This window comes from Melanerpes formicivorus, unplaced genomic scaffold (assembly GCF_026170545.1).
Source record: "Melanerpes formicivorus ecotype bairdi unplaced genomic scaffold, bMelFor1.0.p_v2 SCAF_1, whole genome shotgun sequence".
NCBI lineage: Eukaryota > Metazoa > Chordata > Aves > Piciformes > Picidae > Melanerpes > Melanerpes formicivorus.
This window is the reverse complement of record NW_027142353.1, coordinates 62,250,618-62,267,307: the sequence shown is the minus strand read 5'-3', so window position 1 is coordinate 62,267,307 and position 16,690 is coordinate 62,250,618. Positions and strand designations below refer to the sequence as shown.

Below are 16,690 nucleotides of genomic sequence, written 5' to 3'. Positions count from 1 at the left end.
GTGCTTTCACTCCATTACTAACTATACACTGTTCTCTGTCTTTGCTACACCCTTTCATCAAATAACTATAGACTAGCATTGCATATTTAGTTTATTTTCCATGTGTGTCAAGATTTCCAGTCCATAATAAATTTTCCTGTCTCCTCTAGATTTCCAATCTCTTTGTCTTAGCTGCCTTGTTTTCAGTGAGCATCAGCATATCTCTGGATGATGCTTCTCCCTTTTCTCTCCTTTCTTTTCATTCTTATCCATATAGAGTCAAGGGCAGGTTTTTTGTCTTCAGTAATTTTTTTGGTATTTGCTGGGGGAAAAAAAAAACAACAGTGATGCCAAAGATGGTAGTTTACACCTTTCATTTTGGACATGCCATCCATACTGCAGTTACAGAATCACAGAATCAATAAGGTTGGAAAAGACCTCAAAAATCATCAAGTCCAACCTGTCACCACAGACCTCATGACGACTAAACCATGGCACCAAGTGTCACGTCCAATCCCCTCGTGAACACCTCCAGGGATGGTGACTCCACCACTTCCCTGGGCAGCACATTCCAATGGCTAACAACTCTCTCTCTGTGAAGAACTTTGTCTTGGCTTTGAACCTAAACTTCCCCTGGCGCAGCTTGAGACTGTGTCTTCTTGTTCTAGTGCTGATGCCTGGGAGAAGAGACCAACCCCCTCCAGGCCACAACCTCCATTCAGGTAGTTGGAGAGAGCAATAAGGTCTCCACTGAGCCTCCTCTTCTCCAGGCTAAACAACCCCAGCTCCCTGAGCCTCTCCTCGTAGGGCTTGTGCTCGAGTCCTCTCCCCAGCCTTGTTGCCTTCCTCTGGACACATTCAAGAGCCTCAATGTCCTTCTGAAACTGAGGGGCCCAGTACTGGACACAGTTGCAACAGAAGTTTCATAAGGCATCTACCAAACACAGCAGTCAAATCCCAGAAACCTAAGTTGGTGCCTCTCACTGTGCCAATATTTCTCCGTTATTACAAATTCTTGCTGCCAGGTACAGAAGCCCCTGCTACAGCAATTTAATTTTTTTTTAGCATAATTTCTTAAAATGTCTGAAACTCAAAAAAAAAATCATTTTTGAATTACAACATGTACCCCTGCTCATACACTTAACAGTTGTTTTCTAGAGCTGTGGAACTACTAGGTGCCAAAGCACTTTACAAAGGTGTTTCAATTATCTTTGCCTTCCTTTTATTCAGAGTTAAAGAAACATCAAAGGTACTCTTTGAGAGAGAAGGTAGGATGTTGGAAAATGAAACTTTTTCCTCAAGAGCACCCTGCAGACCTGTGGCATAAAAAACACCATGTAGCATTCCACACAACTCTGCCTCTGTCATTGTCTGGACACATTTTTGTTGTGAGCAGACATAAAGAGGGTACACACATCTAGGAGTCTGTAGGAAACATTTTCTCCGTCAGTTTTGTTTTACACAGTCCAGACAGAAATGTGAAGTTCTGCAACACTGTCAAAATTCTATTTTTTTAAGGATCTCAGGTAGTGATAGGATTAGGGGGAATGGAATGAAGCTGGAGGTGGGGAGATTCAGGCTAGATGTGAGGAGGAGGTTCTTCAGCATGAGAGTGGTGAGACCCTGGAATGGGTTGTCCAGGGAGGTGGTTGAGGCCCCGTCCCTGGGGGTGTTTAAGCCCAGGCTGGCTGAGGCTCTGGCCAGCCTGATCTAGTGTGGGGTGTCCCTGCCCATGGCAGGGGGGTTGGAACTAGATGATCCTTGTGTTCCCTTCCAACCCTGAATGAAACTATGAAACTATGAAACTTCCTTTACAGACAGTGCACAATTTGTGCTAACCAGCATTTTTTTTTTTGCAATAATAGTAGAATGAATTCTTTTATATTACACCAAAGAGGGTTATTTCAGATTGCCTTACTCCTCTGATTAACAGATACTCTATTTTTAAGGTTCTCTAAAGTCTGTCGTTATGTATTTGACTGTCAAATGACAAAACAAGATCTGAGTCAGAGTTCAACCTATCTGCATTAGCAGGAAGCAAGGTCAGAGCATGTTAACAGGTTCCAGGAGACTGGCACCAACCTTCAGTGCAGCAGAACAAGAAGCACAAGCTGTTACCCTACCCCTACAAGTACCTTCTCATGGCTTTGAGATTAAATACTCCTCAGTGAGCCTCTTGCAGCCTTCAGTACTCCGGAAGACGGAAGTAGTGTCTCAGTGGCATACAAACCTTGACAACTCTGGAAAGGGTTGTAAGAGGGTTTGGGTGAGAAGGTTTTTATCAGTAGTTCTGCCAAATGTTACTTTGCAAAGTTGTCAGCTGCTTTGATGACAGCTGATCTGGCAGGACTCGAGGGCATTACATGAAACAGCATTTCTTGCTCTACCTCTTATTCATAACAACAGTCAACATTAATTATTTACATTTTCCTTTTCACTGACATCTTATTCCTCCAGGAGACAATGATTATATTGGCTCAGAAATTCAGATGTAGGCCATCATTGCTTACTAGGGATTTCTTGTAAAATTTCAGGGCAGGCTGTAGGACCAGCTGTGTCATACCGCAGTCTAACAATTTGCATATCTCCGTAGGAACTCACTCGCTGTCTGTTTGAATCCCCTTCCTTTCATCAGTTACATCTGATTTGGGTCACCACAGAGTATTTTGGAGAAAGCCCAGCATGCCCAGTCTGCCTGTCTGGTCACATTTAATCACAAAACAGTGACTTTTACATTTCTTACCTGATGCTACAATACAGATATGCCGTGACAGCCTGATGCATCTGACACTTCAGATGTGGTTCAGAAAGTGAGATTTCAGTGCTGACAACTTCAGATTGTTGTAGTTTCAGCACATAGTGGAAGAACTGTGAAAGGCATAGAAGCTGTAATAAAGGCAAAGGTATTAAAAATGTAGTTTTGATAATGCAAGACATATTCATATATACTGCAAGCTATTTTGAGAGGTGAGCTATTTTGAGAAGAGAGCCATTTTGAGAGGTGGTTTTTTTTTTCCACAAGTGCTCTGCTCATCCTGCAAGTTTTCATGAAATTTTATTCCAGCTGAAACTGATTAATATAAGAAAGCACAAAAATTAAAACCTAGATGGAGGAATTAGCTGTTAACTTTCTGTAATCACAGTTCCTCTACAAATCCTGACTAGAAGCATTTTCCTAATAGCAGCAATCACTAGATTGTGCAGTTCGTGCTCCTCTCTCATGCTAAACCTCTTGGGTTAGTCCCATGCAGTAAATATGTCTACTGAGAAAGAGATTTTTGTGGTCAGAATTGCACCTTCAGGTTAAATTTGCTATTTTATCTTTCTCACTGTACTAGCTACCTATTCTCATACTACACACTTCCCAACTGGCCTCATGTCCAGAAAGTTTCTTTCACCCCAGACTACCCACATTCACATTTTGGGACATTTGCTAATGAAAATTTTGTCCTTAATTTTTTCAGCCAGTAAGTTGCTTAATAATTTGAGAAAGTAGTCTATTTTCTGCAGCTGAATTTCATTTTGCCCAGAATATATAAAAACTGGCCTGTAAAGTTTGAAGACTTACTGCCAATTTGTGTTTGTAAAACGTTTTGAGATCCTCGGATAGACAGGTACACGCATCTTTTGATGCAGCCCAGGTTGCAATTTGCCTTCTGTGCTGTGAGTGCACACTGTCTGCTTATGTCCAGCTTCTCACCCATAAGGACCCCCAAATCCTCTTTGATAGGGCTGCTTTCTATCACCTCATCCCCCAGTCTGTACTGATAGTGAGGATTGTTCCAGCCCAGGTGCAGAACTCTGCATACACTCCTGTTGAACCTCATGAGGTTCACCTGGGCCCACCTCTCTGGCTTATCCAGGTCTCTCTGGGTGACATCCTGTGACTGTTTTAGGCTGTGCCTTTAAGAAAGGGACAGTTGCTGGAACACTCTGGCTGAATGTTTTGAAAACATTCAGATATTCTAAACGAATTTCATTGGTAGATAGGTAGAATGCAACTTTAAGTTTTAGTCCAATTTGAATCTCAGCTAGTCCAGTCTGTTCTGTCTTTTCAGCCTGTCTGCTTCTGAGCAACAGCTGCAGGAGTTAACCTTGAGCTAACAGATTAAAAAAAACTAATTCTTGCATATGCTTTGAGCTAACAGAATTTCCTCCTTAATAATTATCTTTTTCTCTCTCTAACCCCCTTGGGAAAAAAGGGAGGTAGGGGGAGAGAGGGGGTACAGGGGGGGAACCCTCCTCTGGCTGGAGGAGGGAGTTTTGTTCTGTATTACTTTATTTGCTGTATATTTCTGTATATATTGTTAATACTGTATATTGTGTATATATCAATCTGCATTTCATCCTGCTTGTAAATATAGCTTTAATTCATCTCTGCTTCTCCAACTGAATTAGCTGTGGTTTCTTTGTGTGTGGGGGGGGGGAGAACTGAACTTTCTCTCACCTCCACACATCCCATCCCTCAGACATTTTGACAGCACTACTCAACTAATGATAAAAAAGTAGTTAACATCAGTTGATCATACTACTGTGATTTGCAATGTTGTGTTTACAAAGGAAAACTCATGCCATGGCTATGCTATTGATGCAGCCACAGAGGGTAGGGAATGGCCATGATGTGCTCAAGAGAACACCTCTATAGCCAGGCGTGGGGAAACGGTTTTCATTTAGTGCAAACAGCTGCACACTGTAATTCTGAAGGCCGTGGTTCATAATATGATCAAATTCAACGTAGAAAAATGAAATTATATAGGCTTTGCTTCATAGAGTAGAATTTTTAAACAGGTAAAATAATGAAAAGAATGAAATATGAATAAGAAAAGTTTAGCATCTCTTTGAAACTGCATGATTTTTATAGCATCTAGCTAACTTTTCTGAATTTTCAGTTGCACATTTAACTGTCACATCTTCCAAAATCATTTAGTGTGCTCATTAGCAAAGGAAACAATTGCTTCTCAGCATGCTTTCTCTCTGCACACTGAAACACTCAAAAAGAAAACAACAGTATCAACTAGACAATGCAATCAGATTATCTTTTTAGGGCAACTAGGAGGCAACAAGCAAACAGAGACTCCTGCAATTTGTTTCTGGGGATTTCCTGGAACCTTGGATATAATTTAAGCATCAAATGATTCAGCGCTGTGGAGAACATATGGAGCATGTCATACATTGCTTTGACTGTAGTAAGAGGAATAATGTAGCATGAGTTTTTAGTCTTGGATTTGGGAGTGAGGTTGGGTCAGTCATATTTCTGTTTTCCTCGACTAAAAGGGAAATGAAGGATCCTTTTTCTGATATGTTTCTGGTTCCTGCTAACTGGCTGGTCAGGGACTCTGAAGCAGATGGTTCTCTGCTTAGGAATGACAGACAACTCCTTCATTTTCTTTACCATCCATGCACAAGGTGTAAGCTAGAAGCAGTTAGTCACCTGCCATACCTTTTCATATCTTCTCACATCTTTGATTGGTGACCTGTCAAATGCCAGATAGATTCAAAGATTTATTTTTAAACTCAGTTCTGCACGTTGAAGTACATTATCAATTATCCGACGGTTGAAGCAGAGACTGTTGTGACAGATCTGGATTTCTGTTCACGCCAAGCAGAAGAATTTTACATTCCTTTGGGAATGAAAGCCTATTAGCTACTTAGTCCCTCTAATTTTAAACAAATAAATAACTAAAACACCACCAAAAAAAAACTATCCAAAGCCTAAAAATCTCCCAAGTCGTTATATATTTAAGTCAATTAATTTCATCTATCATAGAAGCATAGAATCAACAAGGTTGGAAAAGACCTCAAAGATCACAGTATCACTAAGGTTGGAAGAGACCTCGAGGATCATCAAGTCCAATCTGTCACCACAGACCTCATGACTAGACCATGGCACCAAGGGCCACATCCAATCTCTGCTTGAACACCTCCAGGGATGGTGACTCCACCACCTCCCTGGGCAGCACATTCCAATGACCAGTGACTCTCTTGGTGAAGAACTTTCTCCTCACCTCAAGCCTAAACTTCCTCTGTCGCAGCTTGAGACTATGCCCCTTGTTCTGGTGTTGGTTTCCTGGGAGAAGTGACCATCCCCCACCTGGCTACAACCTCCCTTCAGGTGGTTGTAGACAGCAATAAGGTCTCCCCTGAGGCTCCTCCTCTCCAGGCTAAGCAGCCCTAGCTCCCTCAGCCTCTCCTCACAGGGATGTGCTCCAAACCCCTCACCAACTTTGTTGCCCTTCTCTGGACTCGTGCCAGCAACTCAACATCTTTCCTAAACTGTGCAGCCCAGAACTGGACACAGGACTCAAGGTGTGGCCTCATCACTGCTGAGTACAGGGGCAGAATGACCTCCCTGCCCCTGCTGGCCATACTGTTCCTGATACAGGCCAGGATGCAATTTGCCTTCTTGGCTGCCTGGGCACACTGCTGGCTCATGTTCAGCCTACTATCGACCAGTACCCCCGGGTCACTCTCTGCATGGCCGCTCTTCAGCCACTCTGACCCCAGCCTGTAGCACTGCATGGGGTTGTTGTGGCCAATGTGCAGAACCCGGCACTTGGATGTGTTAAATCTCATGCCCTTGAACTCTGCCCATTTGTCCAGCCTGTCAAGGTCCCTCTGCAGAGCCCTTCTACGCTCCAACAAATCAACACCTGCCCTCAGCTTGGTGTCATTTGCAAATCTACTGATGATGAACTCAATCCCCTCATCCAGATCATCAATAGAGATCAACAAAACTCTTATGTGTTCTGTGCTTAAAAAGATCAAAAGCATTTTCTCCCTTGAAATATGAAACCAATTCAAGACACTTAAAGAAATTATGTGCAAATACTTTACCAAATGCTCAGTCATTCCCAGCTAAATGAAACATGAAGAAATTACAAGAAACAGTCAGTGATGATTGACAAACAAGTAAAACTCCTTAGGATAACTGAAATATCTTAGGTCTTGAAAAGTTGCTAAATATTGTATGGCAAGCAAATGCTCCTAAATTCAGCAATAACGAATGCAGTAATAGACAGTGCAGTAATTGAATCCATAGGATTTTATTAAGTCAGGCAGCTCTCTATTCCTGCTCATGATACTGCTCACTGTCTTTTGCTATTAAAGCATTTCCTTTGAAGTTATTGAGTTTTGTTAATTTTATTACTTTCTCATTTGGTTTTCATTGTTTGTTTAAATGTACTTCTCTTTGAGGGTAAGCTAAGATTTGTAGCCACAATTTAAGATATTTAATTGGTTAGATCCTTGCATATCAGCTAGAGACTTACCAGTTTATATCCTTTGCGTGTAGCATGACATTTTTTTCTTGCAGCCTACCCACAATGGGTGGAGAAACTTAATGATACTCAATTGGACAGCGGGGATCGACTCCAATGGGAATGTAAAGCCACTGGAAAGCCAAGACCCACATATCATTGGCTGAAAAATGGAGTTCCTCTCTGGCCACAGGTACATTAGACACGAGTATGTTGCATGTTTCTCCTTTCATTCAAAGTCAGTGAAAAATGTACTGAAAAATACCTCAAACATTGCATTTCCCTGTATTAGTTATTTAAGTGTTACAATACAAACAGGCTGTCTGGGTGGATTCCCTCTGAACTATCTCAAGCAATGTTAAATTGCACCCACCAGTAACTCATCAGTAATATTTAGGAGATGGGATCTTGTGAGCTGTGCCTGAAACAGCATCTGCCATTGTATTGTAATGTACATCTAATCAATTTCCAGTATGTTTAGGGTTTTTTCCCTTTGTATCTATATTTTTTCTGTGTTTCTGTATATTTTTTCTGTGTTTCTGTATATTTTTTTACTGTGTTTACCGAATCAGATTCCTTCATATTTCTCCCAAAGTTATGTGTTATTTTTTGTTTGTACATAATCATGACCTTCAAAACACTAGCAGGCTAATGTAGAAGGGACAATGACTGTTGTACTTTCATGAGTTTTAAAGTCTTTTAATTCTCTGTAAGTAGCGGAGCAAGCCACCAAAAACATTCAAATACTTCATAATAGCTCTTTAAAAGGTCTTTAACTACACTCACCTGATATATTTTAGAATCAAACCTTTTCCTTTTGAAAGACCACTCATGGCATGGCTTAATTTTTCTTTCACTTTGTTCTTTTCCTCTCACTAAACCATCAATGTATCAGCCAAAATCATGTGGTTTTCTGACTAGCAGCTTTCCATTTTTACAGTCACATAATATTTAAAGTAAAACCCAAAACCAAACCAAACAAACAAAAGCACAACAACAAAAAAAAACCAAACCAACCTTTGCGAATTTCTTTCATGTATTTTTCCAGATTGAAAATAAAGCTGTTCAGTTTGGGGGGGGGGGGGAGGGATGACTCCATTTGGAAATGAAGTAATAGTCTTGGTTTACTAATATAAAAGATGCAATGCCTTTGTTTTTAGCAAATGTTGTCTCTGTCTGTGAACATCAACAAATTATGCAAAAATTGGGAGAGGAAACATAAACATAGCTTATTTTTGAAGCTGTGAGGCATTTAAAACAAGACTGTATGCCTTTACCTTACCTGTCTCTGCTCTTTTAGTTGTACTTATTAGTCCTGAAATTGAAGCAATTTCACTCTCTGTTCTTTTTTAGTTTTCTGATTTTCCAAGCCATTAGCTGCACCAGGCTTTGAAATGGCAAATTACATTTCAGTTTAAACTGGGGGCTTACAATGGAGAGAACTCTTTTTCAGTTTCTTCTGCATCTCCAAGCTCTTTATTCTTTATCCATTTTTAATTAAATGTGCAACCATAATAATGAAATCTGGAGATGCTTTATAGTAGTTCAAATTATTCATTATACAGCTCCATGTGGTACACTTTTCAATAAACAGCTATTTATGCCCCTTCTGTTGCAGCGGGGGTAATTAATTTCTACTAGTGGACCTGTCAAAGAAGAAATTTGCAGTAATGATGAGGCAATTAGACACTTTTGCTCTTACTCATGCAAGCAACCTTTAAAAGACCACTTTCATGAAAATACTGCCATGACTGAAATAAAATACTTGCTAGAGATGTGAAAATCATCAGATATGTTACACCCACAACTGAGTTCTTGCCTCATTAAAGTGCCCCGGATGCATTGCTTTTAAAAGTCACGTAAAGGTGATAGCAAGAAAAAACCCAAGCAGGCATTAGCAAGCCTTGGAAATAGATAACCTGCACTGAAAAATATGTACCTTCAAATGCTTCTGGAATTTTTTCTCCCTTCCTCCACCTGCTTTACTCTTGTCATTCTTTATATGACCAGAAAAAAGTCAGCCCAAGGAACTTCGTTGCTCAGTTTTATTTTAGCTTAATCATCTCTTTTGTCCCATTTCCTTATGCTTATAGCACAGCAAATTTCCAGCGCCTGTTTGCTTATAGAATTCTTAATTTTTATTCCCTTACAGACCAGGATTGAGATGGTTAATGGTGCTCTGATGATCCGCAGTGTGAATGTCTCAGATGCAGGAATGTATCAGTGCTTAGCAGAAAATAAGTATGGCACAATTTATGCCAGTGCTGAACTGAAGATTTTAGGTGAGTGTTATTGAAAAAGAGCATGCAGTTCCCTTTTTCCCCTTTGATAATTACATTTGTTCTTGATCTGTTATGATAAAGCAGAGATTCTGTCAGTCCAAACTTAGCTGAGCAGATAAAAGTGAGCTCCTTTTTATTTTTGTTACTTATCTGTGAGTCCTTTGTTGTCTAAGACAGTACAGGTCACTGTGTTAACTGAAAATTTCCTTTCCTCAGTTACTCAGTTACATTTTGCGACCATTTCCCACACAAGGCTATTTCAGTTCAAATAAACAGAAAACTATTTTTTAATCCTTCAGAATTAACTGCAGGGGAAGAAACTCAAAGAAAGTAAATATATTTTAGTCTCTATTAAAATTAAATTATTCCTTTTACCCTGCCTGGCCATTTTTCAGAGGTCATTAGGCATGATCTTAATTTTAAAGGTGTAAAAATGTCTTATGAAGCTACCAGAACTGATCAAATACTGGAAATTGCATACTTGAGCTAATATCACCCATAGAAAAGCAAATACACTCCTTTGTAATTTCTGATTCATTCAGCAAAGAGACTCCCTCTTGCTTACAGTGCTCTCTTGCTCTGTCTCATACCTATTACAAAACAAGTGTACCTATTATATCAGGTAGTTGCACACTTCCTTTGATGTTCCCCCAAACTGGAAATGGCCATTACACATTGCTGCAGTTAAAATCAAGTCTTTCATTTGGTCACTTGTAAAATTGTACCCCTGATAAATTTTAACCATAATGCTGCATTACAGAAGCAGTTGACTTTAATTTTCTGGGTTATTAAAGGGAGAAGGACAGCATAAATTGTCCACATAAATAGGTCTGCTATGAAAACTACCCAAAATAATAGTAGGAAATTCCTATGTACTTGGGGCAATAGAGTGTAATATGTTCCTATATGTGTATCTGAGATAATTGCAAGGAAGGGCTTTGATTTTGCAAAAGTAGTTTTAAAAACACACAAAGATATGAGATTACTTGAGAATAACTGTCCTTTCTTGATGTGAAGTTACAGTAATTAGAATAACCTTTATTAGAATAAACCTTTATTAGAATAAACCAAACCAGGTTGGAAGAGACCTTCAAGATCATCGTGTCCAACCCATCAACCAATCCAACCCACCCAAACAGCTAACCCATGGCACCAAGCACCCCATCAAGCCTCCTTCTGAACACCTTCAATGACAGCGACTCCACCACCTCCCCGGGCAGCCCATTCTATAGCACAATCACTCTTTCTGTATAGAACTTCTTCCTAACATCCAACCTGAACCTCCCCTGGCGCAGCCTGAGACTGTGTCCTCTTGTTCTGGTACTGGGTGCCTGGGAGAAGCATCATCTTGTAATATATTTCCTACTTTAGGTGATGCATGGAAATCGATAGGACTTCTTGAAAAGTTAAATACGAAGACAATGTGGTTAAATATCACTTATTAAGAACTCATTTTTCAGTTCCAAGTATTCAAACAACTACAAAGAGAGAAAGCAATAAAATTTCATTAACAGCAGTGGTTTTTTTGTAAGCATTACCTAAAGACTGCGTTTCGGGTAGTTATGTAATTTAAATGTCTTTAATTTTGAACTGTTTAATTCTAACAAGTTATTTACCAAATAAAAATAGGGGTGGTGCAAGTAGATCAGCTTCAATATTTGATTTCTGAAGCTGCTGGATTTCACAATCTTGCTTGAGTATGCTGATGTAAAGGGCATCTCACTAATTCATAACCAGATTAATAATTGCCAAGGGAAAAATGGGGATTCTATACCCTAAACGAATTTATTATTCTACTCTACTGGAATGTAATGAAACAGGAGCTGAGATTGTTCTCTGTAAACTTAACTTACTTCTTTTTAACAGCTTCAGCTCCCACTTTCCCACCAAATCAAATGAAGAAAACCATAATTATTACCAAGGGCCAAGAAGTTGTCATTGAGTGCAAGCCACAAGCTTCTCCAAAGCCAACTATCACTTGGAAAAAAGGAGACAAAGCATTAAGAGAGAGTAAGAGGTCAGAAGCCTGTTTGGTAACCTAAATATTGTGTTTGTGTGTTTGATTCTTTGATATAAGAGGAAAATACAGCGAGTGACAAGAATGTGGATAAGTTAGCATAGGTATGGCATAATTATTTTGTCAGTCTGACTTATCTGACAAAAGTGACTTGATTGTTTTCGCAATATTTAGATGAAAAGTCTTAACACAGTTTGGAGATGCAGACAGATGAAAGGGAGTTTGTCAGGGGCTGTTTGTTTGTTGGGTTTGGGGTTTTTGTATATTGTCTGTTACTCATTTCAAGAATACTTCAGTTACATTGTAGAGATATTACAAATTTATTGTATGAAGGTATGAAAAGCACAGAGACTGAGGTAGTCAAGACCACATAAAATATCAAATGTGCTCATTCATTTCAAGTAATTTTAATAAGGCAGATTTGCAGCTTCATCACAGTGATTCCATTATAGGATTTAATTATACAAGTAATTTCTGTACTCAGCAGCACATCTGTTTAATAGAATGTGTTTGATTAAATAAGCTTCGTCCAGCTCTGTATGTTAAACATAGTTTAAGCGCTGCAGGTTAAATGCCAGCTGTAATTGCACTTTACAAGATTACATGTCCGTATACTAGAATGTTTTGCCAGTCTTTAAGTAGACAGAGCAATCTTATCTTCTTTCTGGTGAAATATGTGAACTAACCACTTAAAATGTCTTGTATGGCATGAGTCAAAAAGATAAAAGCAAGGCTTTTTTTGTTCATTTGTGCAATATTGATGAAAGCAGCTGAGCACATCTGTCCTCATTAGCTGCAAAAACCATTTCATTCAGGTAAGTTCCATTTTCATCTCGTGGTATTTGTTTTGTTCAGAGAAGGATAAACGTATAACTCTTCATGCCGTGATTTCTTTGCTGAGGCAGAGGGAAACAGTGTTATATATAACATTTTACTAACAGGAATGAATCATACAGTATATATTGACAAGATATGACTGAATGATATTATACAGATGTTGATTATGTCAAATATCTTGAGACTCATGCCTCTATGCTGTAGCTACACTATTTTCATTGCATGACCATTTTCTCTCACCTCCACAGAACTCACTATGGTTTCTCTGATCACCAGATGTAGATCACATTTTGATCCAAGACCAGTAAAACATTTTGGTAATTACTTGATGTCTGTCAAAACATAGCCTACCTCTGAGGTTAAAAATCTCATAAAAATAAGAGCTGGAGGTACGGTTTTGGCATTTGCAGCTTTTTGGTACTTGTTTTGACAGAGACTGGAATGGGAAAAGGTGAAACATGGAAGAAAAAGAACAGGTTGAACTATTTCAAATCTTTAAGAGACTTCGGATGTGTTCAACTTTATTTTTATTCCTTTTGAAACTGAGCAGAAGGCTGAGTGTGCTCTTGCTCTTGTACAGTTGTTGCTGAAGTCAGACCTTGACTCTAGCTCCTGGAATTTAATTCAGTCTAAAAGCCTCAAATGTTTCAAATGCACTTGATATGCTAAAGTGACTCACTTGGCAACACAACTGTGGAAAGAGTCTGCATGAGCCCCATCTCTCTTGGTCTGTTTTTAAATTTGAACAAATTATCCAACTCAAGGTCTTCACATTCACAGTGTATATATCCTTGGTTTGCCTCCCCTGGTGAGCAATCATTATTCTAAACAGTCAGATAATTTGATTCAACTTGGAAAGCATAAGCATGTTATAGCAGACATTTTGAACTGGGTTCTGTATGAGTGGAAACTCTCTAAGATAGAGCAAAACAAGTAGGATATTCACAGGTGTTTGCTGATAGAAATTATCATTCTGAGCATTGCAATGTCATAGTGTAATAAATTTGATTAGTCTTTTGGAAGCATATTTATTTAATAAAGAACTTTAAAATCTCTTAGTTCATAAATATTACAGGTTTAGTGCTTCTGCCCCCTATTCCACTGCCACCTTCTCCCTCTCCTCTCACCAAGACATAAAAGAGAAAGGAAAAAAAAAAGAGCAGGGAGCTGTTCTTAGTTGACTTACACAGAATATTTACTCCTCCACTACAAAAGAATCATGCTACATCAGTGTGTATATAAAACAGAAAGAAAGGGAAAATACCATCTAGGAATCCTGAAAACAAGGGAAAGACACCTATGTTCAGAACCTGGGAAGTGAGAGAGCAACCCAGAATCCTCTGTCCAGGATGATAATGCCCTACAGTCATAAAAATGCCATAAATTCAGTATTTCTGGTAGTGGGGAATATCAGCCTCTTGGTTTTCAAACCACTACAATAAGTAAATTTGGGTTTATAGAAAAGTGGATTATATTTGGATCTAACTCTGGAAGAATAAGTTTATGCTTTGCTTTGTAATAAAATGTTTGGTAGGAACTTTGATTTGGGTCCTAAGTAGGAAGAATTGGGCCCTTGGGCAAGAGTACAGTGATAAAGAAACATTTTAATGAAGTTCTGAAATGTTCTAATGAAATACTTCCTAATCTCCTCCTTTACTATTTTAGCATCAGCTTCTAAATAAGACACAGACTCAGACTATTCAGATCAGAAAGTCAGGAGCCTGTTTGCAATATAATTTTTAACTTATGTATCAAACTAAAAGAAGGCAATAAAAAGGAATATATCATAACATCATTTTATGCAGATAATAACCTGTATAATACACAGTAGAATAGAATGGAATCTGCTGTCAGTTACTCCCCAATATAAATCATGAGTAATAATAATAAAGTCAATTATTATATTCTTGACAAACATTGTCCATAAATTCTTCCAGTTTCTGTGTTCAGGATTCTATAAATGGCAGGTATTTTCTAATGATTTACTACTGCACAAATTTTCATTAGCCATTACTCCAGGAACTGTAATCTGTGTTTCATCACTTTCTTAAAGTCAGGTGACTTTTCTTGTCTAGATTGCCCTGCAGTAGTGACTGCAGCTGCTATTTAAACACATATGCCTGAGGAGTCATAGGTATTAAAAACCTTGTCTTTGTTAATCTGGTTTTGTTCTTTCACTTACATTTAAAATATATTTATATTACTTATATAATTGCTCTCATTCATCCACCTAGCTCAGAGGTTAACTTTGCCTGAGGACCTAACTCTGTTAAGAGTTTCTATGAGGAAAATAAATGATAAAAATACTCCACCTGCCACTTTTCCAATGGCTCAATTGTTTTCCTGCATCCCATTTCTATTTGAAGTATTTCTGGAGATACTCCTTCAGGTTAAGCGGTAGAGGAATCTTTAGCTAGCTTGAGTGTGATGGCCTAGCCTGGAACACAAACTTCAATATCCCCATCCCTGCAGCAGGCATCATGGTGGATTTTCATTGACTGCAAGTTGGTAAAACCTCTTTGTTTGTTTTTCACTGAATAATACCAAGGAATCTAAGAACATCTGAGATTGGCAGGGATCTCTGGATATCACCTGATCCAATCCCCCAAACAGAACAGGAATCAGCTGGAACAGGCTGCTCAAGGTCATGTCCACTCAGATGTTGAGTATCTCCAAGGATGGAGACACCACAGCCTATCTGTAAACCTTATTCTCTCCTAGTTAATCACCCCTACAATAAGAAAGATGTTTTTATGTTTAAATGAAATTGATATTTAAATGGAATTGCCTGTATTTTGGCTTGTGTCTAATGTCTCTTGTCCTGTCACTGGTCACCACTGAGAAGGGTCAGGCTGTGTCTGCTTATTCCCTCCTATCAGTGTGTGTGTCAGTTGATCAGCATGGCAATCAACTGGGAGACTCTGATCTGTTGGATATCTGATGGACATATAATGAATAAATAGCAATGCTTTTTTCATGACACATGAAATTCTCTGCCCAACACCTGCTTGGCCATCCAAATTCATGAAAATGAACTGTTACCTACTTATACAAAACCTACCCACTATGTAAAACCATGTAGCAAAGTTGCTTTCTTCTTTATATGCTCTTTTTTTCACTGTGTGTTTCACCTGAGGTCATTGGACTGATTTTCAGCCACAGAGAACCCTGTAGTAGCTGTTCATTGAGGTAGCAGATATTAATGGCAAGTGCCCTGAAAATTAGCCATTAAATGTCACAAATAAAATTAGTAGATACTGAAAATTGGGATGCATGAATATTTGTGAAACTATCAGGCATTAAATCCGCAGCAAAATAATAATGAGGAAGTTCTACCTTCATAATAATGCAGATATAACATTTCAATCTACGCTTGTGGCTGCTGAAATTGTGCCTTTACCTAAGCTTGCATCATTTTGTGCTCTTTCAGTTGTGTCTCTAACATTCAGCAGCTGTGGGAAAAAAAAAGCCAGAGAGAAGAGAGAAGAAAAGGATCTTGTATGGGGACATTAAATTCAAACACTAATATAGGATTGCTACAGGGAAGCCTGAGATTATTGACTTTTATCTACCTTCAGGTTAATACTGAAGTCTCTGAACTACACAAGTAGTTGTTCTGTATACCTAGATGTTTCTTCTGTTACACTTTCCTATGCAATTAGTGGAAACACCTAGAGCACACAAATCTAAAAATATCATCATACAAACCTTAGAAATGGATGCTTTTATGGTTTTTTTCTGGTCTCTCAGACTCCTTCATTTTCAGTTTTGACAAGTTCTTATTACAGCTTTACTCTTCAGTCAACTATATTTAAGGATCTGTCAGTGTCACCATTGTAAATTCCTGGTTTAATGCCTTTATGGCTCAATTGTGGTATAAAACAAAACAAAACCAAACCACCAAACAAAGGAGAAAAGAAAAAGAAGGGTGTTTCAGAGCACAAACAAGAAAATAAAATATGTGGGTTTGCAGGTGAAATTTGTGTTCAGTTTTATGAAGTGCCTTGGTTAGTACATGTTGTGTTATGTTTTTTAGTAGGGGCATGTATTTTATGTATCTGCTTGCAAGAGAGGTATGTATTATATGCTGTCTTCATCATCACAGTGGTAGCTTTCCAAAAGAATTTCAATTCCATCTAACTGTGGTATGTAACAGTTGTTTAAACAAAACAAAAGAAAGTGTATATGTAACATGGATGGGAAAATGTACTCTGAACTGTGATTTTTCAGTTTGTCTGTTGGTCCCATCAGTCTCAACTTGAATCTGGCACAAGTTTTTCTGTATCTTCATGACCAGCCACACAGACAGGACTGCAACT

The 16,690-nt window shown here is 38.7% G+C and overlaps 1 protein-coding gene across 3 annotated transcripts in view; it reads left to right on the top strand.

Annotated features, from left to right (window-relative positions):
- The window catches only part of CNTN5 (contactin 5), a 716,457-nt gene that overhangs the window by 568,099 nt on the left and 131,668 nt on the right, over positions 1-16,690 (top strand). For all 3 annotated transcript variants that reach the window (XM_068145236.1, XM_068145244.1, XM_068145226.1), the window contains 3 exons: positions 7,292-7,428; positions 9,388-9,517; positions 11,384-11,534. In XM_068145236.1, the coding sequence (XP_068001337.1) occupies positions 7,292-7,428; positions 9,388-9,517; positions 11,384-11,534 (418 nt within the window). The remainder of the gene's footprint in view (positions 1-7,291; positions 7,429-9,387; positions 9,518-11,383; positions 11,535-16,690) is intronic.